Source organism: Callospermophilus lateralis, chromosome 2 (genome assembly GCF_048772815.1).
Source record: "Callospermophilus lateralis isolate mCalLat2 chromosome 2, mCalLat2.hap1, whole genome shotgun sequence".
Taxonomy (NCBI): Eukaryota; Metazoa; Chordata; class Mammalia; order Rodentia; family Sciuridae; genus Callospermophilus; species Callospermophilus lateralis.
Genome location: NC_135306.1, coordinates 150,082,112 through 150,106,792, shown reverse-complemented (window position 1 = coordinate 150,106,792; position 24,681 = coordinate 150,082,112). Strand labels below are relative to the sequence as shown.

The 24,681-nt window shown below is 34.9% G+C and overlaps 1 protein-coding gene across 2 annotated transcripts in view; it reads right to left on the bottom strand.

The window, feature by feature from the left end:
• Positions 1-944: 944 nt before the first annotated feature.
• Positions 945-24,681, bottom strand: part of Rab6a (RAB6A, member RAS oncogene family) — a 66,961-nt gene continuing 43,224 nt past the window's right edge. Inside the window, exons 3-8 of one of the 2 annotated variants that reach the window (XM_076846661.2) lie at positions 20,805-20,858; positions 19,011-19,116; positions 16,871-16,982; positions 10,995-11,088; positions 4,304-4,370; positions 945-3,156 (exon numbers count right to left, since the gene is read on the bottom strand). In XM_076846661.2, the coding sequence (XP_076702776.1) occupies positions 3,092-3,156; positions 4,304-4,370; positions 10,995-11,088; positions 16,871-16,982; positions 19,011-19,116; positions 20,805-20,858 (498 nt within the window). In that variant the 3' untranslated portion in view covers positions 945-3,091. Of the gene's footprint in view, positions 3,157-4,303; positions 4,371-10,994; positions 11,089-16,870; positions 16,983-18,838; positions 18,945-19,010; positions 19,117-20,804; positions 20,859-24,681 lie in introns of both variants that reach the window. The other variant, XM_076846660.2, reaches the window with a different exon arrangement.

Sequence of the window (24,681 nt, the reverse complement as noted above, 5' to 3'; positions counted from 1 at the left end):
AATTTTAGAAAGCAGGGATGAGACAGTTTTTCAATCTTAGGGGTCAAGCATCCACACTGGAAAGAGAGCACAAGAGCCTGCGTTTGTTTTATTTATATGGGAGAAGCATCAAGGTTGTTCATGGAATGTTCTTTTACCATGGTAGGAGGTGGGCTGTCCAGTTTCCAATGGGTTACATCCAATCAGAATCCCACTAGTAGAGCAAGGGCAGAGATCTCACATCTTGGGCAGTCTACACATGGGAATGCCAGGATCCTTCCCAAGACCCCCATGGCTCAGTACCGAGTAAAAGACCACTCAAGTAGCTTTACGGTGGTATCCCACAGTATAGTATAATAAACCAGAAACTAAGTCATTTTATGTATTGTACATAATTGTATGTGCTGGACTTTTATATGTCCTATAAATTGTAACAATCTGGCAGGATTACTAGAGGCAGACTGGCTACTTTCCTAGTTGGCCAAACTGTGATTAAATTCATTTTTCCTTTTTATATTGTTCTTATTTCTGATATGGGAACGCAACTGAATCCAGTCTATCAGAACTCCAGCAGGGCCTTTGGCCTAGGGTATCAGTAACAATATCAGCAGCCAAAAGGAATTTTTTTTGGCTGTTAAAATCTTATGGAACCACCACTGTATATGTGATTCATCATTGGTTGAAATGTCATTATGGGGTACATAACTATAATCCTATTACTGACTTTACCAGAGCCATCTTTCAAGTGGCAGCCACTCTCCCACTCCTCCAACAATTGAAAAGTCTTCGGACTCCCCAATGGTTTTTCACATTTTTTCTTGTTATTTTTCTGATTTCCATGTTCCTCTTATAGTTCTAAAAGCATATGCTAATTCAACACCTTGGCAGGAATGGGAAACCAAGTCAACAATTGTTTTCTTTAGTGTTTTATTTATATATATTTGGCAGCAAAATTGTGTTTATTAAAAAAAAAAAGCCTAAACTATGAACACACTTCACTGCTTCAGTTAAAGAACCCCAAGCCAAACAAAAAGACCAATATTAAAAGCAGCATACTGGTTACTTTCTTAAAGATACATAAAAAGAATCAAATGCAACAGTGTAGGAAGACTTTTCAGAAATCACAACTTCTTTCAAATAAAGAATATGATCCATCTGCCATATTGAATTGATATTTATTTTAGGACATGCCATGTCAAAATAAAACAAAAAGAGTCAATCCTTGCTTTTAACAATAATATTGTATTATAAAAGCACTTTACAACTCTCATCTCATCTTTGAGTATAAGTTACAGGTATGTGGGCTAATGATTACCTGAAAACATTTCTCTATTCAGATCCATAATCCAAGTGCTCTCTGAATATTACAAGGTGACAATAAGTGAAAAGTGAAGGAGGAAGAGGAATAGAGGGGGAGCAAGGTTTTCTGAGTTAAGGGTTTTGTAGCAATGAGAAGACGAGGAAGTATGAAGTTATTTTTGTTGTCTTTTCATCTTTATACTGTGTTAAGTAATGCTTACAACATAAATTCAGCAGGCTTTTCCTGAGCTTTAACTCAGAAATTTTCTCCCTGCAAACAATGTATTTACATATGTGTTTATTAACTTACACAGCAATCTCACAATAACTAGTAAAGATTAAAAGGGTGCACTCCTAGTATATTTGTTTGCAGTGTTTTAAGGGAAATGCATATTGCCATGGTGATGAAGCTCTAAAAAGATTCACCAAAACATCTAAAAATTCAAAGTTAAAAAAAAAAAAAAGGCCAAGAAATAAATATCACCAAAGAAAAAGATTAATTGTAGCTTAAATATAAAACTAAATCACTACTTAATTAACCAAACTATACAGATCTAATAAAAAGCAAAACCAGCTTGAAAGACCCAACATTTAAAAAAATGCTAAAAAATAAGGCATAAATCTGCATAATATTGACTTTTATTTCCATTCTCTCCTTTCCCTTTTCAATGTTCTTATCTGCCTCTAGGGGCTTACAAGAAAATTATTTCCATTTTAATTTTGACTTCAAATGTTCAGAGTAGGGTATTTGCTATTTTGTGAGGGTTCTTTTGTGGGTAAGCTTTAGATATCATTATTTCTATTTGTTATAGTTTTGATCAAGTAATCAAATTTAAATTCTTCCACTGTTTCTTAAAGGAATTTGATTTTCACAATGCCTTGCCTGCATAGCATTTTTTAAAAGAAAGAAAATACAAGCAAAATCTATTGCTCAAAAGGGTGAGGTGGAGTTTTTTGTTTTAAAACAAACAATAGCTATCTCAACAATTTAAAAAACCTTGGGAGAAAGAGTTAATTGGAACTGATTTTATCATGAATAATTAAACATTAAAAACCTGTTTTGAAGCATTTGGTTATTTTTTTTCTCCCAGTACATGTGAAAGGGTCATTTGTCTTGGTCAAAAATAAATTTTATGCTCGTAAGTACTCAGTATGTTCATTAGGACTCACTTTGAGGATACACCAGAATCCTTTCCTCATTTAAGCATTGCCCACCATGATGGCTAAGTTTTGACCTCAAAGAAGGTCTAAGTAACTTATATCAGTGCTCAAGAATAATTTTGGACATCTTGGCCTAGAGCAAGTGGCTATCTATAAAACTGAAAGATAATTCCAATGGGTTTGCTGCATTTCCACCTCCTGTTTGCTTTGTGGGAGGGTGAGAATAGGGAATGCAGATAAGAGAGAGGTGAGAAAAGCAGGGAAAGATCAAGTAGGTAGGTAAATGCTGCTGAGAACATACTGCTCCTTAACCAAGCCATGCTCATATTGTTGAGATTTCCATCATTTTAAAGTACATTATCATAACATTAAAAAAAGAAAAATGTTAAGAAAATGTATCTGATCTTTAAGGTTATCACTGGAATATGCTAGAATCTTTTGGCTTTTTGTAAAATATAAATAATGAAGACACTGACTTTTTTGTGCTTGTGAAGCTAATAGATCATCTCCACGAGACAGGCAGCAATGATGAATTGCAATACGTTATTACTGAAGGGAAAAGGTTCAAGCCAATTTTCACACTGCAGTCAATGAAAGAGTACGGGAGCCAAAGCAGTGAGCTTCTGGAGAAGGGTTGAAATGCCATGAAGGATTAGCAGGAACAGCCTCCTTCACTAACTGGTTGCTCCTGAGGCTTTTCCAGTTTAATGTCAATCACTGAAACAAAATTTAAGGAGCCATAAACAGAAAAGCACAGTTCTAATTCTTGTTTACTCTGACATCTTTGGCAAGCCCTTTATAGCCCGATTTGACTTCAGAGCCTACACAGTTGCTATATTCTATATAGCTACCCCACCATACACAGTAATCATATGGAAAAAACTTGCTTCTGTCTATTACATGCAATAAGAGTCAGAATGAAATACAAGCTCGATTCAAGGTAATCTATCCTAAGGATAATATTCTACAGGAGTAAGAAAATACAAAGATGATATTCCCTATAGAATCATTTATAATAAACAATAGTATACAAGAGTTCACATAACGGGAAATTTAATAAGTAATGCCACTTCAACTCAGTAGAATACATTATACCATGAAAATAAAAGTGGCTTGAAAAAACATGAAATATTTAGAAGTGAAAAGGGTTGAACACAAAATTTTATGAACTCTATGGTTTAATAAAAATGTCTACATATGGAAAAATATTAAAGGTAAATATAAAACATAAAACAATGAAACATTAAAATTCAAAATCCTTGGGGGTAGGGCTGTAGCTTAGTGGTAGAGTGCTTGCCTAGTACGTGTGAGGCACTGGGTTTGATCCTCAGCACTACATAAAAATAAAATAAAGGCATTCTGTCCATCTATAGCTACAGAAATTTTTTTTAAAAAAATCAAAAATCCTTGGAAATAACTGATTATTAGATGTGCTTCATTATGTTTTGTTTCTGAAAGTAGAGTCTATGATAAAATTGCATTCTGAGTTATTTATTGCCTATGCTAGAACAGAGTTTGAATCTTAGAAAAGGTAGGAAAAGAAAATGATAGCTTATGGGGAAAAAGTCCTGAGCCAATGGGACTCAAAAGAAGCAGGAGATTGGGATTCTAAAAGTTTCCTACCTATTAAAAAGCAAATAAAAAACCTACACTCTCACTGAATAATTATAGTGAGCAGCCATTGCAAATGATACTTTATATAGTAGACCTCATTTGTGTAGAAGACCTCTTGAGTTTTTGTCTATCTGAGTCATAAATCCCTAGCTGTAAAAGGAAATGGCACAATATTCCTTAGCCAGCAAAGGAAAAATCTGAAGACTAGAATCAACAATAAAAATTTCGGAGAAAAAAAAAAAAAGGATACTGTCTTCTCTGCTTCTGTCCTGTGTGCTTTCCATTCCAGGTAAAGCCGCTGCTACACGTCGGAAGAGCTGTAGGAGAGAGGTGGTAGTAAGATGGATGACCAGGGGGGTAATGAGTGAAAGGCTATGGCTTTTGGGTTATTCCTCACTTAGACTTAAGCATCATTAAGGCATATTAAAGTGTCTATTCATCCTATAAATGAATATCATATGAAAAACATGCTAAATACCAACCATGAACAAAGACACAATTTCTGTTTTCCAACAGGTGAGACAAAACAAGAACAAACAGCTGTGCAATAGGCAGCAAAAATATCATTTGAGTCATAGAAATATGGTACTCAGAAACTCAAAGGATAGTCTGTTCATCTAGTAAAACAGTATAGTGAAATTTCTCATTCATCTTAGTAAGACAATATAGTGAAATTTTTCTCTTTCACAAAGGGTTAGGTTCTAAAGACAGTGTATTATACGTAGTGAAAGTGAGGTTAGTCAAAATTAGCTTTGATAATTACTTAGAAAAGTACTATTTTAGAGATCAACATAAGACTTCTCACACAACACAGGCCAACACAGCTGGCCTTTCTTAGATCATGTGAATAAGCCCAGAGGAAGTGGTTGGGTTGTGTTTGAGGTAAAGTATTACAAAAAGTTATCTTCAATAGGAAAACACCCAATCCTGGAGAAATGTTTGAGAAGTACCTGGGAACAGATACTGACTAAAGGAACAATAGATTCATAATTCTTATGTTGTACTTAATCTTAGGCATACACTTTGAACAAGCAGAATGTCATAAGAAACCACCTGATCATTTCAATTATTTCTCTTTTAGTTAGGCATGTAGTATAGAATTTCTATAGGATGTAACTCCCTTGTACCATGTGCCTAACTTATGGCACTGAAACTCTTTAAGGGATATAATTTTTTTCTTTTTTGGTAGTACAGGGATTGAACACATGCTAGACAAGCACTGTACCACTGAGTTACATTCTCAGTTTTTTTTTTTTTTTTTAATATTAAGATAGGGCTCACTAAGTGGCTCAGGCTAGTCTCAAGCTTGTGATTCTTCTGCCTAAGCCTCCCAAGTAGCTGGACTGCAGATATGTGCCACAGCGCCCAGCTCAAGAAATTTTTTTAATTCATCAGTTTGCAATGTGGCAAAGCACAGATTCAAACAATTCCTTATGTCACAATGTAATGAGTCACTACAAACAGAAGAAGTAGGAAATGATATGAGAATATATATTTAAGAAGGCCCTCCTCAGCACAAGCCTATAATCCCAATGACTTGGGAGGCTGAGGCAGAAGGATGGAGAGTTCAAGGCCAGTCTTAGCAACTTACTGATGCCCTAAGCAATTTAGTGAGACCTGTCTCAAATAAAAATAAAAAGGGCTAGGGATGTGGCCAAGTGCTTAAGCACCCCTGGGTTCAATCCTTAGTTTAAAAAAAACAAAGGAAGGAAGCCCTCCTTAGGAGCATGAGAATTTCTTAGGAGGTAACATCTGAGCTGGGATTTAAATGCAGTTTTAAAATTTTACCTGGCTCATCAGGCATCATAGCGCATGCCTGTAATCCCACTGACTTGGGAGCTTGAGGCAGGAGGATCCCAAGTTTGAGGCAAGCCTCAGCAACTTAGCAAGGTCCTAAGCAACTTAGTGAGACCCTTCTCAAAATAAAAAATAAAAAAAGAGGGGCTGGGGTTGTGGCTCAGCGGTGGAGTGCTCACCTAGCATGTGCAAGACCCTGGGTTCGATCCTCAGCACCACATAAGATGAATAAATAAAATAAAGGTATTGTGTCCAACTACAACTAAAAAAATAAAATAAATAAATAATAAATTTAAAAAATAAAAAGAGAGTTGGGAATATGACTCAATTACAGCGCCCCTAGATTAAATCCTCAGTACCCACCCCCCAAAAATATCTCTTGGCTGAAAAACTCAATGAGTTAAGTACTCCATAAATGTTGCTAAAAATGAGAAGAAACAGAATGAATGAAAAGCTAGAGATGAGGAACTGGATCTGTGTAAAATGTTTGCAGCAAAGAAGTATACAAAAAGAGCAAACTAAAGATTTTATCTGTTAGACAACAGTTCAATAGGGCAGAAATAGGGAAGAAAGGAAAAGACTAATTGTTTTGGTTCTATAAGGCTTAGGGGGATTTTAGTAGGTACCAAATTAGGCATCTGCCTCAATACTTTTCCCAAACCAACTATCAGATTCCAAACTGTAGAATGCTTACCTTAACATCATTTCTGATATGCCAGAAATTGGGCAAAATCAAAGATCATGTAGTGTTACAAATTACATATCAAATCAATTTAACCATTATATAAGGTAGTGAGTCTATTTGGAGTTCCAAATATAGGTAAACATTTTAGATATAAAAATATACTTTAATAAATAATGACTCTGAAAGCTGCTAATATTATAAACAAAAGTAAAAACTTACAAAAGCTAAATGAATAGATTGACACAATATAATAGATACCTTTAGGAAGATTATGCCTTTCTTAACCCAAAAGGTGATAATAAAAATTTAATTAGGCCGGGCACAGTGGTGCATGCCTCTATAATCCCAGAGATTTGGGAGGGTGAGACAGGGGGATAAATAGTAAATTCAATCTTGGAAACTCTGTCTCAAAATAAAAATTTAAAAAATGGGCTAAGATGTAGCTCAGTGCTCAGTGGTATAGTGCTCCCTGTCCCTTGTTCAATCCCTAGTACCATACACACACACAAAAAATATTATTATTATTTTGTTAGAGAGAGAGAGAGAGAGAGAGAGAGAATTTTAATATATATATATATTTTTTATTTTTTGGTGGACACAACATCGTTGTTTGTATGTGGTGCTGAGGATCGAACCCGGGCTGCACGCATGCCAGGCGAGTGCACTACCGCTTGAGCCACATCCCAGCCCCCAAAAATATTAAATTAAAAAATTAATTAGTACAAAATTAGATAATTCTAATGTTTTTTAAGTTATGATATATTAGCATTAAGTGAAAAGTAGAGTATCAAAAAAAAAAAAAAAAGAATACCAACTTTTGTCAGTTCAAAATTTCATGCATCAGGAATATCTCCAGTATCCGTTGATTTTATGATAAATAATATAGAGTGTGGTGGAAAACATATTTTATAGAACATAAGAAGCAAAATTACCTATAAAAATAGGTAGTTAAAAAAAGTACTATAACTGACAATATGGCACTATATCAAATTCTGATTATGTTTTTAGGATAAAGTTTTAGATTTATTTTTGTATTTCAGAAATTCATTCTATATACTAATATTCAAATTTGGCCATCTATCCAAAATGTATATTGGGAACATTTCTGATTTCAGGAGAGATGAGAATGAATGAAAAGAGGTGGCATGTTATGGGGCTGGGTTGTGGCTCAGTGTAGAGCACTTGCCTCCCCTGTGTGAGGCCAAGGATTCAATCCTCGGCACCACATAAAAATAAATAAATAAATAAATAAATAAATAAAAATAAAGATGTTGAGTCTATCTACAACTAAAAAATTATTAAAAAAAAAAAAAAAGAAAAGAGGTGGCATGTTATAAAAAATACAACATACAGGGAACCATCAAAAATAATGCAGTAAGGCTGGGCGCAGTGGTGCAGGCCTGTAATCTCAGGGGCTCAGGAGGCTGAGACAGGAGGATTGCGAATTCAAACCCAGCCTCAGCAAAAACAAGATGCTAAGCAACTCAGTGAGACCCTGTCTCTAAATAAAATACAAAATAAAGCTGGGGATGTGGCTCAGTGGTTGAGTGCCCCTGAATTCAATCCCTGGTAGCCCCTGCCTACCCCTCAAAATAATGCAATTGGGTATGGTGGTACATGCCTGTAATCCCAGCGGCTTGAGAGGCTAAGTAACGCAGGAGGATCATGAGTTCAAAGCTCGTTTCAACAATTTATTGAGGCCCTAAGCAACTCAAGGAGACCCTGTCTCTAAATTTTATATATTTATTTATTTAAAAGGGCGGGGGTGGGGGGGGTCTAGGGATATGGCTCAGTGGTTAAGTCCCCTGGTTCAATCCCCAGTACCAAAAAAATAAAAGGGGAGGGGGAAAAAAAGGCAATGTATTTCTTAGTTAATATGACAAATTAACAAATCATTTTCTCTTGACAGAAATAAATTTTACATGATTAATCACTGCTAGTTGCAAGGGAAAAGATTTTAACCTATTACTTAAATGTGCTTTTTTTCAGTAATGGGGATTGAACCCAGAGGCACTCTACCATTGAACTACTTCCCCATCCCTTTGTTTTTTATTTTGAGGTAAGGTCTCCCTAAATTGCTGAGGTCAGTCTCAAACTTATGATCCTCCTGCCTCTGCCTCCTGAGTTCATGGGATTACAGATGGGTGCTGCCACAGCCCCTTAAATGTCTATTATCAAGATTTTAGTTTCTTTTTTATTTCATTCTCTCATTTGGGGGTTCCAGGATTTTTCTACCTTGACTGAATTATATAAGTTAACAAAGCATGGTCTCCAAATACTGAAATAAAATCCTATCCGTATAAAGTGAAAACAGGTAATGGTTTTTGTGAGTTAAGATGGAAGCTGGGCTGGGGTCTTAGTGGTAAAGCTCTTGCCTAGCATGTACGAGGGCCTGGATTTGATTCTCAGCACCACATAAAAATGAAATAAAGATATTGTGTCCAACTACAACTAAAAAATAAATATTAAAAAAAGATGGAAGCTAAAATAAGTAAATAAATAAATAAAGGTAGATCTGTTCCAAAAATTTAGAAGTAATTTTCATTATATGTATATTTAAAAGAATGGTGATATCAAGTCCCAATAGAATCAGGAACTTCAGCAAAACCAGATGTTCACACATACCATATAAATAAGAAGAATAAAGTAATAAACGGTTTTGAATTCAGGACAATACTTCTATAAAATAAATCTCTCTTCATTATCACAATATAGTTATATCTGTCTATATTGATCAGGCTTTCAGAAAAAAATCATGCGCTTGGTGATGAAAATATTCTAAAGTCAGATTGTGGCAATAGTTGTACAATGCCATAGATTTACTAAAATAATTGACCTGTACATTTAAACTAAGCAAAATTTATGGCATATAAACACAGTATATAAATGTTACATATAATTATATAAATCATATGTCATCTCTTTTTGAAATACTTGGGACTGGATTTCAGATTTTGGAATATTTGTATATATATAATAAGGCATCTTGGGTATGGGGCTCAAGTCAAATCTAAAATTCATTCATGTTTCCTATACACACAGACTGAAGATAATTTATTGCAATAATTTGAATGTACCTGTAAGGTCAGGTGTAGAATTTTCCACTTAGGAAATCTGGTAGGTGATCAAAACACTTCAGGTTTTGGGAGCACTTTGGATTAGGATATACAACTTATACTTAAATAAAGCTGTTAATTTGGGAGTGATTAAACATCATGAAGATCCTAGTTATTAGTAGTGTTCTATATTTGCTGATGATCCTAGAACTTCAAAACATTAACCCAAAAAAAAGATAATCTGTAGCATGACATAAAAGCTACTAGTTCAAAACCTTATCAAAATGTTTTTAATAGAGAAATTCAGATGAAGTTACCTACTGCTTTTTCCTGGAACACTGGCTCATTATAATATTGTAGTAACTTCTATTACTCAAAATCTTTTTTTTTTTTTTTTTAAAGAGAGTGGGAGAGAGAGAGAGAGACAGAAAATTTTCTTTAATATTTATTTTTTAGTCATCGGCGGACACAACATTTTTGTTTGTATGTGGTGCTGAGGCTCGAACCCGGGCCGCACGCATGCCAGGCGAGCGCGCTACCACTTGAGCCACATCCCCAGCCCCACTCAAAATCTTAAATTGCCCATGACTTCTACAGGTTCAACTACTTATCATTTCCTATACTTCCGCACACATTGCTAAGTTCTGGGACTATGTAATTTTGAAGGGGATGGGGAGAGATAAAGAAAGAGACTGATTTTCAATACATTGTGCTAAGATTCCATAATAGTGATTTCACAGGAGCAAGGGGTCTGTGAAAACACAAAATTATTAGCCTAGCCAGGAGGTAGGGTAGGAAATGTCAGAGGAGATGTATCTGACATCGTAATAGTACAAGACAAGGAGGGAATGGAAAATACTGTGCAAAAATGAAAACAATATAGAGATTTTTTTTCCCCATGACGCTCATCCTAATTGAAAGGATTTTACTTTATCACTTGTAGTTAAAAAAAAAAAAAAAAAAACTTTTGTAATGTGAGATTTCTATATTTTCTTGCTCTCTTCCATTGAAACATTCCTGTTGTTAACACAGTTTAAACACCAGCAGTTTATTAAGAACAAATTCACCAAAATGTACTTTTACCACATGCAAAACTGACAATGAATAATTACTTTCATTTATCACAATCTTGCCACCTCTGAAACTAGGAAAGCTTACTTTCAGGTAGGAATATAGTAAGAGTATGGTAAGTTTACAACTTTGCAATCAAAAAAAGAGTTGTCCTGTGTATAATCTGAAAAGTTTGTACTTTCCCATTTCCCAAGCTTCATTTTTACTTTTTTCACTATCTGAAATGTTGCTAATTCATGAGGCCTTGTTACTAACTGGATGAAAACTGTATACTATAGAACAGAACACTCATGCAATTATTTCATGTTTTTTAATACTCAATGGACATGTACCTGCTTTACATTGTATCCTGCTTTTGCACTGGTTTCAATGAACATAACATTCAGTTCTTTGGCTTTCCTCTCTCCTTCCTCAATTGAAACTTGCCTGTAGAAAAAAGATAAATTCTTACTTTTGAAATACGACATTATTAAAGATTATAAACAGAGTTTTGAAAATAACTTTTCTACATATAGATGATGGTTATACAGGCAATATTAATCTAAAAATTTGTGGGCTGGGTGCATTGGCTCATTCCTATAATCCCAGGGACTCTAGAGGCAGAATCAGGAGGATCAAAGTTTGAGGTGAGCCTCAGTAACTTAAGTGAAACCCTAAGCAACTCAGCAAGACCCTGTCTCAAAAAAAGGACTGGGAATGTAGCTCAGTGGTAAAGCATTCCTAGGCTCAACCCCAATACCAAAAACTAAAGGAGGGAAAAATATCCACTACACTTAAACTTTGTACATTTGTGTGTGTATGTGTTATATTTAACTTTTTTTTTTTTTTTTTTTTGGTAGTGGGGATTGAATTCAGCACTCAACCACTGAGCCACATCCCCAGCCCAATTTTGTATTTTATTTAGAGACAGGGTCTCACTGAGTTGCTTAGTGCCTTGTTAGATTGTGAGGGTGGCTTTGAACTCTCATTCTCTTGCCTCAGCCTCGAGAACAGATGGGATTACAGTTGTGTACCCTGTTTAATCAATAAAAAGGTATAAACACACACTTATTTTCTTTTTTGTACTGGAAATTTAACCCCAGAACAGTTTATCTCTCAGCTACAATCCCTAATCTCTTTTAAATTTTATTTATTTATTTTTAAAACTATTCTTGTAAAATATTTTTTAGTTGTAGATGGACATAATTTATTTATTTTTATGTGGTGCTGAGGATCAAACTCAGTGCCTCACATGTTCGAGGCAGGTGCTCTACCACTGAGTTACAGCCCCAACCCCTTATTTATTTTTTTTTTAAAAGGGAACATCATGCTTCAAACATTCTTTATTTTATTTGTTTTTATGTGGTGCTGAGGATCGTACCCAGTGCCTCACACATGCGAGGCAAGTGCTCCACCACTGAGCTACAACCACAACTATTAAATTTTATTTTGAGATAGGGGTCTTGCTAAATTCCCAGGCTGGCCTTGAACTTGCAATCCTCCTGCCTTAGCCTCCCCAGTTGCTGGGATTATATGGATCTGTGATCACACCCGGCTTAAATTTTTTTTTTTTTTTTTTTTTTACAGATTTGCTTTTACTTGTCTGGTAACATTTTTCTTTTGTTTTGGTTGTACTGGGAAACTGGGAATGAACCCAGAGATGCTCTACCACTGAGCTATATCCCCAGACATTAAAAAAAAAAAATTATTTTTAAACTATTTTAAAAATAATACAAACTTGGGGCTGGGGTTGTGGCTCAGTGGTAGAGCTCTCGCCTAGCATGTGTAAGGCCCTAGGTTCCATCCTCAGCACCACATAAAAATAAATAAATAAAATAAAGGCATTCTGTCCATTTAAGAAAAAATTTTTAAATAAATAAATAAATAAAATAAAGATATTGACAACTACAACTAAAAAAATTTTTAAAAATAATAATACAAACTTTAAAAAAATTCACTAAGATGCCCAGGCTGGCTTCAAATTTGAGATTCTTTTGCTTGGCCTTCTGAGCAGCTGGGATTACAGGTACTGGGGATCCAGGAACTCAGGAATGCTAGGGAAGTGCTTTGCCACTGAGCTACATCTCCATCTCAAATTAAAAGGAGTACACCACCTGGCTCATCCTCTGAATGTGTGTGTATGTATTTGTTATTGTTGTTTTCAGTTGTAGATGGACTCAGTTGTAGATGTATTTATTTATTTATTTTTAAATAAATAATAGTGCCTCACGAGTGCTAGACAAAGTACTCTACCACTGAGCCACAAACCCAGCCCTCATTCTGTAATTTTTTTACAATTGAAAGCTTGGGGGTGGGGGGCGGTGGCTGGGGTTGTGGCTTAGTGGTGGAGCCTGAGGCACTGGGTTCCATCCTCAGCACCACATAAAAACTAAACAAATAAAGTAAAAACAAACAAACAAACTTATCCAGCATGGGGTTCATGCCTGTAATCCCAGCAGATTGAGGCAGGAGGATTGAGAGTTCAAAGTCAGCCTCAGCAATAGCAAGATTACTAAGCAACTCAGTGAGACCCTGTCTTTAAATAAAATACAAGTAGGGCTGGGGATGTGGCTCAGTGGTTGAGTGTCTCTGAGTTCAATCCCCAGTACCAAAACAAATAAACAAATAAACAAACAAAAACTTACAGGCTGGGAATGTGACTCAATGACAGAGGTAAAGGCCCTGGGTTTGATACCCAGAACCACAAAACAAAACAAATCCTCCCAAACCCCACAAAACCAAAACTTAATAACCTATTTTAAAAAAAATATTTTTTAGTTGTAGTTAAATGCAATATCTTTATTTTATTTATTTATTTTAATGTGATGCTGAGGATCAAACCCACGACCTCGCACATGCTAGACGAGTGCTCTACCACTGAGCCACAATCCCAGCCCCGATTTTTTTTTTTTTAATGGTTTACTTCTCTCCCTTAACCCATTAAGTCCTAAGTTTTTAATCTGTGGATATTTAAAAAAAAATTGACACAAATGCATTAAAATAAGTTGAAATCACTATCTAGAGCTTATATATACAGATATATGCATGTAATAATAATATATAGCAAATAATATATTATTTAAATCATAAGTATATATATATATTTTTTAGAGACAGTGGGAGAGAGAGAGAGAGAGAGAGAGAGAGAGAGAGAGAGAAAGAGAATTTTTTAATATTTATTTTTTAGTTCTTGGCAGACACAACATCTTTGTTTGTTTGTATGTGGTGCTGAGGATCGAACCCGGGCCGCAGGCACGCCAGGAGAGCGCACTACCGCTTGAGCCACATCCCCAGCCCTATAAGTATATTCTTATTATGTAATTGTATATTATATACCATATTTGTCTTTCGTTTCTGGGGGTTGAACCTGGGGGTGCCTTATTACTGTGCTTTTCCCCTGTCCTTTTTACTTTTTGAGATGGAGTCTTGCTAAATTGCTGAGGCTGTCCTCAAACCTGCAATCCTTCTGCCTTGGCTTCCACAATCACTTATTACAGGCATAAGCCACTATTCCTGGCATTATACATCAACCCTCTCTTCCTCATAACTATTTATTTGACTATTATACCTACAGACTCCTGAGTAACTGAGATTATAGGCCTGAGCCACCATGCACAGTCATGTTCTTCATTTATTTTTTGTGGTACTGGGGATCCAAGAACTCAGGAATGCTAGGGAAGTGCTTTGCCACTGAGCTACATCTCCATCTCAAATTAAAAAGGAAAAGGCCAGCAGCTCAGGAGGCTGAGGCATGAGGAGGCCAGTCTCAGAAATTTAGTAAGGCTTTAAGCATCTTACCTTGTCTCAAAATAAAAAAAATAAAAAGAGCTGGGGACTTAGTGCAGTAGTAAAGTGCCCCTGGTTCAATCACAGAAGAAAGAAAGGAGGGAAGGGAGGAAGGACAGGCTGGGGAGGTCAGTGGTAGAGTGCTCCTGGGTTCAATCTCCAGTACTACAAAAGATTAATCAATAATAAAATCCACCATAATCTCGCTTCCTTCCCAAAGGTAACTATGGTTAGTTTTCATGTATTCTTATCTAAAATTGTTTTAAGCAAATAAATATCTCTACCATCTTTTTAAACAGAAAGATGTCATATTAGATATACTGATCAAGTGCTTTTTTAAACTTCATGTGTTAGATATATGGTAGATTATTAATAAATCTGTCTTTCTTTCTAATGGTTACTAAGTATTTTCAATACTTCCCAAAATTATATATCCTATCTGCTCATGACAGACATTTGAACTGTTTAAAATTTTTAGCATTATAGTAATGTTGCAATAAAATTCTTACATGGTCATCTTTGAGTGTTTTGTGGGCTTCTCTAAGGAATACTAGAGGTAGATTTGAGTCAGTGAGTATTTTAAATTATAATATTGTCAAACTGGCCCTCCCACTAACAGCTACTTTTTAGTGTATGAGAGTTTTTGCTTATTCAAACTTTTGACAACACTGTATATTATCAATGTTCTGAATTATTGTCAACCTTATAAATGAATATGACCCTTATGTATTCAAACTGAACAATCTTTTCCTTTATGGCTTCAGAATTTCATGTCATGCTTATATAAGGCCACCCTCTCTACTAAACATTGACCAAAACATTTTCTTTTAGTGATTTCTGCTAAACAGTGGAATCTTTCACTCATATGGAAGTCATTTTAGTATAATGAACAAGCTCTATTCTTGGAAAAATTAAAAGGTGAGAGGTGATACTCTGGCAAAAATTACTAAGAAAGCTGGTAACCCCAAAGCTGTTGACAAATATTACATTAAAGGAAATTATTAAAATTTCTAGCATTTGTGCACTCAATTGAAATATTAAGTAATAGCCAGGTGTGGTGGCGCAGACCTGTTATCCCAGCAACTTGGGAGGCTGAGGCAGGAAGATACAAAGCTTGAGGCTAGTCTCAGCAACTTAGTGAGACCCTGTCTCAAAAAATAAAAAGAGCTGGGGATATGGCTCAGTAATAGAGCTCCCCGGGGTTCAATCCTTAGTACTACCAAAAAAAAAAAAAAAAAAAGGCAAAAAAAAAGAACAGACACTTTTAAAAGCATCCTCCATAGATGACTCTGACTATAAAGGAAAAACAATGCACACGTACAATCGTCCTATATCTTTCTATATAACAATAAAGATACTTAGGAACTTGAGTAAATTTAACAATATAATCTTCAACTTTTCATACTGAATACATTAAAAAAGCCAAATTTGCATCATAAGCAATTCATGTACAAAAAATTTGATTACAAAAGATGAAGTCACATTTGAATTTACTTTTAAATTAAGAGATTTTAGTCTGGTGCAGTGGCACATACCTGTAATCCCAAAGGCTAAAGAGGCTAAGGCAGAAGATCCAACCTGAGGTCAGCCTCAACAACTTAGTGAGACCTTGTCTCAAAAATAAATAAAGGGGGGTGGGGGCAGCACCTGACACTGTGGCTCAGTGAAAGAATGCTTACCTAGCATGTGTGAGGCACTGGGTTCAATCCTCAACACCATATTAAAATACTGTGTCCATCAAAGATAAATAAATAAATAAAATAAATGGCTGGGGATGAAGCTCAGTGGTTGAGCACCCTTGGGTTCAATCCCCAGTACTGCAAAAATAAAGAATTAAATTAAGAAAGACTTTTTTTGAAACTTTGTATCCTATGGCTATACAAAGTTATACAAAGTATATGTAAATATACTTTGTATCCTATGGCTTCAATATGGCTTTGCACTTTTGACTTCCACAATTAAGATATTCAGTTCAACTACACAGTCTGGCTCAATCATGCAATTAAAAAAATTTTTAAAATAAAATAAAATCACATACACAAAAAAGCCTATACCACTGAATTTAACAAATGAGATTATAAAGTGTGTATATTTAATCATAATTTTTAAAAGATGTTTTAAAAAATGGTTTGTTCTCTAACAAAACACTGTTTCCTCTTATGAGAGACTTTAAAAATAAAAAATATGTACAGGCTTCATGTTTAAACAATCTTATACAAGAGATTTTTTTACATGGGCTTCCACAAAATAACTCATTTTCCCATAAGTACTGAGTTTAGTGTTTACATATTAAATATTTCAGATTCTCATACTAAAGAAAAGCTTAAACTGAGGATTAAACATACCTCCTTTCAAAACAACTTTTTAATGAAGAAAAGTAACAATAGCTAAACACAAAAAAAGATATTCCACACACACACACAAAAAAAAACCCACTTCATACCTCTTGTCAGCAAGATCTGTTTTATTTCCTACTAGCATGATGATAACATCACTTCCTCTTTCTGTTCTGACATCATCAATCCATTTTGTAGTTTGCTGGAATGAGTTAACATCTGGTATAGGAGGGTGGACAGAGAGATTAGGGTTACTGAAATGCTCCTTAAGTGACAGACAGCACTCCCTCAAATACCCTGCAAGTTGGAAGAGGGATGGCACATTATGAACCCACTTTTAATGTGCCTACAACATAACTCCATTTTATCTGATTACATCTGTCAATCATCTAAACAAATCTGAATAATAAAATCCTTTTATATAGTAAGTTAAACTTTTTTAAAAATAATAATCAAATGAGCACAATGTAGTATATAATTGGAAAAAAATTTAAAACTTTTTAAAATGTAAGGACAGCTATGGCAGATAATATGGTGTTATATTGCCACAATGCTTTTTTTGATCACTTACACATACCAAATATGACAAAGAAAGCATTTCCAAAAGTATGTCAGCCAGTAAGTCCCAACACATCCAGAAAAATTTGTAAAGCCTTCAAATAGCTTTCAACACCACTGTGTTTGTGTTGCTTATTCAGCCTGTGATCACTTTATCCTGAAGTTTATTAGTTTCATGCACCAGAATCACTTCTAAAAGAATTCATCTTTTCCAGTATTAGATTTTTTCTTTTTTGGGGATGGTGCTAGTAATAGGTTCTAAATAGAGTATTTCAAAATCTTTTTCACAGTGGCTAAAGAAAACAATTTACTAATATTTTAACATATCTATGGAATTTTTAAAGAAAAATATACCAAGTTTCATTTGCTTTGGTTAAAGTGAGCACAAACATGTCAAAGCTACAAAACTGGTCAATGTATAACAATAAACATACTTTAAAAAAAACCAAAAAAAACAAATAGCAACCCAAAGTAAAGCTACAAGAGAATAAAGATTGCATATATCCAAAAAAAAAAAAAGAAAGAAAGAAAAAGAAAAAGGAAAAAAAAAAATCCCTGGATGCAATCTTCTAAGTTCTAATCTTGCCATTGCAATTACTATTTAGTAGCTATGATGTCTGAGCAAATATACAAAGATATTTAGTAATATTATTACCAGCTCAAATCAATAAAAATAATTTAAAGAAGTCCAAGATGCTATATAATCTTGGTTTTTTCATAAAGTATGGACCACTATGTGGAATGATTAAACATTGCCTTATGTATATAGATAAATCAATTTACAAAGACAATTTCAATCACAGAGCATTTCCCTGTTAGTCTCCAATGCGCCATGGAAAATTTAGTCACTTCAAAAGTCAAAGGCATTGCTCAGTCTTTGGGGAAAAGAAAAAGAACATTACTTGTTTCATTTCCCATTTAAACATTTTTCTTGAATAGAAACCTAAGTGTAATTTGTTAGCAGCAAAGTATGTCAAAGAATCTAGATATGGCTCAAACAAAAATCATCAATAGAGAAGTGTACTTTATGTTTTCTCTGTCTTCCTCACTAAAGAAAGAATGGCTGGAAGGAGGAAGCAGAGAAAAGCTGGCTAGCAGAAGCTTTTAATAGCCTCAACAGAGCCTGGTAAGATTTGGAAAACTTTGCAAGAGGCTTAGATGCAGAATATTTTTATATTAGAGAAATCTGAGATCAAATTAAATGAAAAAGGAGACTATAATTCCACTATAATTATGGCATGGCTTAGAGACAATAGGATATTAAGAAAATATTTTAAAAAGATTCATAATTGGACCTGAAAGACAATTCTGGGGTGAAAAAATTGGCACAGTAGAAATGAAGCATATTGGTAAAACACCAAAGCAAGTATTTCTGACCTGGCTGGTCTGTGATAAAGTTTGCTATGACAAAACTTATTTTTACATGCCAGTAAGGAAAACAAGCACAAGACAAGAACATGCATGCAGATAAGCTAGAGGTTGAAGAAGATCAGAAATGCATAATTCCCCCCACTCACTTGTGATATCATAAACAACAACTGCCACAGTGGAGTCACGAATGTAGCTAGGAATCAAGCTCCTGAACCGCTCTTGACCTGCTGTGTCCCATAATTGCAATCGTACCTAACAACAAAATCAGTCAAACAAGCAAGAAAAATAAGAAAGGTCAACCCGTTGCAATATACCTACTTGTGATATCGTAAACTACTACAGCTGCAGCAGAATCACGGATGTAACTGGGAATGAGGCTACGGAAACGTTCCTGACCCGCAGTATCCCACAGCTGCAGCCTGATCTGTGGGATGGGAAAAAATAAATAAAAAAACAAAAACAAAAAAAACTAATACTTGGGGAAAAAAACGAAAAGAAAAAAAAGAAATAATGTTTTTTGTAAAGGGGGAGGATGAAAGGTAGAAAGAAGACTCATGCAAGAGGTTGCAAGGAAGTAAGGATGAAAATTAACATAAAACTCCCTTTATAAAAAAATATAATATGAAAAATTTGCTCGCTGTGAAGGTACATGACTGAAAAATGCCACTGAGAAAGATGACACAGAACCAGAAATATGAATTCACTTCTTTCCCTCCTTATAATCTTTTAAAATCCCTGTCTTCCAGATGACAAAGAGTAGACTACTGATGTTCAAATACTGAACATAAAAGATAAAATGAAGGTAAATGTCAATGAGCAGCTCAAGCTAACAAAAGTAAAGGAATTAAGCTTTTTGAAAGCCTCTCTGAAGCTAAAACATCTTTCCCACTGGGTCTAGAACAATGGATTTTTTTTTTGTCTCCCCACCTCCAGTATTGGGATTGAACCCTGGGCTAAACCAGCACTTCACCCCCTAAGCTATATCCCTAATCCTTTTTATTTTGTTTTCAGGCAGGGTCTCATTAAGCTGCCTAGGCTGGCCTTGAATTTGTGCTCTTCCGGCCTCAGCCTGTGGAGTAGCTGGGATTACAAGCATGGTTTTTTGTTTTGCTTTGATTTTTATTTTGCAGTGCTGGCGACTGTACCCAGGGCCTTCTGCATGTTAGGTAAGCACTCTACCACTGAGCCACATCTCCAGCTCTGATATTGGGTCTTTCACTACTGTACTTCTTTCTCCCCAGAACATTATAGATAATGCATCAAAAAGGAGAAATATCTTTCTGCAACCCTACATAAAAATTTCTTTACTTTCTCACATCTACATTATAAGATGAAAAGTGTGAAAATAAGCATCAAGTTTTCTTACCAGTGTAAAGCAGTTTCCCAGCTTTCAAGGTTTAAGAAATGGTAATTATATATGAAGACAAAAGAAAACATCCAAAAGAAAAAATTCACACTAATAAGAAATAACACTGGAGATAAAATAGTTTTTGGGGGATGCAGGTCTTGCAATATTGTATCTAACTTATTTATTATTTAGGTGACAGGAATCATTTCAAGGAAGAGTAAGCTAGAATACAGAATTTACATTGTATTTAAAAGGGAAAACTCAAAAAAGAATGGAAGATAAATATGCAAGTGCAAATATACATTATTTCTTCCTATTTAGTCACTTTGGTACATATCCTATTATGACAAAGAAAATCTTGGAAGTTCACAAAAGCATAATATTTAAATCATAGATTTCTGAATGTCTCAAATGATATTCCAAAGGTCTTCAACAACTCTGATTTCTTCGTGAAAATTATTTTCTCTCTTAAAGCTCTCTGTTGTCATTTTTCCAAATCAAGACAACAAATTTTGTTTAACAGGGCTAGGGATATTAGAGTTTTACAAAACACTTGACATTCTCTTCCTCTTTGGATCTTCAATTGGGTATAAGAAGTCAGATTGTGAAGAACAACTCGTGGTAATAACAGTTTTTCTCAAGGCCTATACACCAACTTTGGTAACTGCTAAGTACTTCTGATGGTGACAGTAACTGATTATAGTTTATCTGAGTTTTCTAACCTGGTATGTTGGAGAAAACTGCACAATGAAAGCATTACTCACTGTTCGATCCTCCAAGTACATGGTTTTTGATAAAAAGTCAATGCCAATTGTTGCCTATAAAACAAAACAAGACAAAGTTAACAAATAATGGTGTGGCCAGCAGTTAAGGTGCAAATGAGATTTATGATTGTAGAAGAAACAACAAATAGATACACTATAGCCAAGTAAGAAGAAATAAAATTTTCAGTAATAATGGCTTCCACATATTAAGCACTTATCTTTGTTAGGAATTACTTTAGGCTCTTTATATGATCATTTCTAATCATCAAACATTCCTGCAAGGTAACTTATTCTCATCCTTGTTTCTCTCATTTTACAGATAACAAGACCAAAGAATTTTAGTTTGCATATTTATATTTGAATATTCAAACACCTGTATTTGAACCCTAGTTTGAAGATTATTCTGAATATTCCCCAGGCAGGTTGGTGCTATTTGTTCCACTAGTAATTTTATACAATATTGCTGATGAGAATTGCTGTTCTGCCTGAATTTTCTATATAATGGCTTGTCAACTGTCCTAATGCCACAGATTTCCAGAGACCCAGAAATATGATTTTTAAAAGAGATAGTTTTTCCAATATAAAAGAAAATTAGGCAGGGCTGGGGTTGTAGCTCAGACACACACACACAAAATATATTGTGTCCATCTACCACTAAAATAAATATTTTAAAAAAAGAAAAAGAAAATTAGGCAAGGAAAACTTTTTCCTCATACTACACAATGATTATCAGCTTCCTTTTTTGATCCAAATAATGAAATACTCTGTTATCTGGCTGCTACTTTGCCCATCAAGGAGGGGGGGGGGTGGAGGAGAAACAGTGAAAGAGTAGGAAAAAGGCAAAGACTAGAACAATGAAGGGAAAAAGTAGATAAGTTTAAGAAGAATCCAAAATTAAATTTGGGAGGTAAAAAAAGAGAGTGGGAGGGGGGAAGGTGGCAAAAGACCCAGAAAAAGTATACCGATGCAAATTCTACTACAGAAGATTAATCATCCCAATTGTAAATGTGCTTATGTATTTTTTATGTACATGTGTGTGCCTTATCTACTTTCCCCCTAAATATCTTTGTGTTGTATTATGCAGAACAGAAACCAGGTAGACTGTGAATTTTCTAAACCAGTTATTAAAAATTAAAGCATATTTAAAAACATAAAATCAAACACTGAATCAGAAAAGTGGTTCATGGGCTACAGGTATATCTCAATGAATGTCTAGTATACACAAGCTGGGTTTGATTATAGGAGAAGAAAGGAAGAAAAGTGGTTCAACCAGTCGGGATTTTATTTATTTCTTTTGGAAGGACACTAGAATTTTGTGTAGAACAATCTAGAGGTTTTTTTTTTTTTTTTTTTTGTACCGGTATTGAACTCAGGAACACTTAACCACTAAGCCACATCCCTAGCCCTTTTTTGTATTTTATTTAGAGATGAGTCTTACTGAGTTATTTAGGGACTTGCTAAATTGCTGAGGCTGGCTTTGAATAGATACTCCCGTCTCAGCCTCCCCAGCCGCTGGGATTACAGGTGTGTGCCACTGCACCTGGCTTAGAGCTTTAACTTTAAAGGGTTAAGGGTATATTCAATTACCACCATCTTTCTGAAAATGTTCCTTATGTGCCTAAAACTTACTGATTTGTCTATGCCATCTTGTGCTTATATTTATTGGTAATCTCTAATATCCTTTGGAATAATAAGTCCTCTAAATCTAAAATAATTTCAAAAGTTATTCTGAGCAACATTATCTTGCTCAAGAATGATTTTACTCCTAAGAGAATAAAATCATGGCATTGGCAGGTAAATGGATGGAGTTGGAGAATATATTGCTAAGTGAAGCAAGCCAATTCCAAAACACTAAAGGCCGAATGTTTTCTTTGATATGAGGATACTGACTCATAATGGCAATGGTGGGGGAGCATAGAAGGAATGGAGAAACTTTAGATAGGGCAAAGGGGAGGGAGGGGATGGGAGGGGGGAAGGGGGCAGGAATGATGGTGGAATGAGTTAGATATCAGTACATGTATAAAAACATGAATGGTGTGAAAATACTTTGTATACAACAGTGACTTGAAAAATTGTGCTCTATATGTGTAATATGAAATGAATTGCATTTGCCATCATGTATAACAAATAAGAATAAATATTTTTTAAAAAATGAATTTACTCCAATTGTGGAAATCTTTCCTGAGCTTATATTAAATTGAACTATATAAAAATTGCCAATGTTTTATTATTTTTAAATTATACAAATTGTAACAATATGGTTCAAACTAAAACTTGAAACTGTTAGATAAGTCTATGGTTTGCAATTGGAAAAAGAAAAAAAACTGTGAAAAATAAGAGCTACTTAAGAGAATCACTTCCACATACATATGGTCAATTCTTGATCTTCAAGAATACTTGAGCTGGGTGCAGTGGTGTATACATGTAATCTCAACTACTCAGGAGGCTGAGGCAGGAGGATTGCAAGTTCAAGGCCAACCTGGGCACCTCCTAACTTAATGAGACTTTGTCTCAAAATGAAAAAGAAAAAGGGCTAGGGATTTAGTTCAGTGGTAGAGCATCCCTGGGTTTAGAACCCCGTAACATACATATAAACACACACAAACAAGAAATACCTGATAAAATTTAAAGCCAATTTTTCTAAGTAAGAATGTAGAGTGTTATATGTCACACAAATTTTCTTTGATAGATTTATATCTTTGGATCTAGTACTGTACTTCTTATGAAAAAAATCATAGTGAATAATCATAAATTAGCCTCTCCTCTTAGTGCCAAAGTACATAACATTGGGCTTCCTTAGCAACTTTAACACAAAGAATCAAAATCTTTCCTTACCTGTCAAATTCCACATAACCTCACTCCATCAATGGCACTTTTGGTATGCTTAAAAGGTCTCCTTAATTTCTCAGAGAATTTGGGTATAATTAAAGCACGTTTAATACATCCAGAAAACTCTACAGTCATTGCTCCCAATTCTTAAGGCTTAGTTCAAATTTTTTATGTTGTGATTTTTGGTTCTGCTCTCACAGATTCAAGCTTATACCCTCAGGAATTCTTCATATCTGGCCCAATAAGCTCAACACTTCTTTAGTCCCTGAGCCTGGCATTTGTGGGCCTTCTGCTGAAAAGAAATAGAAGCACTGCATAGAAACAAGACATGGATGTCTTCTTCTTCTGCTTCTAATTAATATCATACCAGAGGGTTTAATAATCAATCTAATTGAAACAAACAAACAAACAAAAGGACATGCACTGATGTTAACAGGCAACAGTTTAAAACTGACTACCAATAAATTTCATGATATGTAACAGTCAAAAAGGGTACCCTCTTCCTCCTCGAAAAATAGCAAATTGGGGCTGGGCATTATATAGATCAAAGTCATTACCATACTGTGACCATTCTTTCTTTAAGGCAGTACTTTTTTTTTTTTTTTGTAGTTATAGATAGACACAATACTTTCATTTTATTTATTTACTTATTTTTATGTGGTGCTGAAGATTGAACCCAGTGCCTCACATATGCGAGGCAAGTACTCTACCACTGAACTACAAATCCAGCCCTTTAAGGAAGTTCTTTCATAGCACTTTTAACTAGATGAATGATTTGATTGCTAACTTGTACAATTTTTCCCCACTATAAGTTCTCTGAGAGCAAGGCTTGGTCTATTTGTTCATTGCTGGTACCCAGGATATAAAACAGTGCCTGTGGATTTGGCTTTTTTTTTTTTTTTTTAATTTTGAGACAGGATCTCACTAAGTTGCTTAGGGCCTTGCTAAATTGCTGAGGCTGACTTTGAACTTTTGAACCTCCTGCTTTAGCCTCCTAAGCTCTTGGGACTATAGGTGTGTGCCACCATATCCTGGCTGGGTCTGGCTT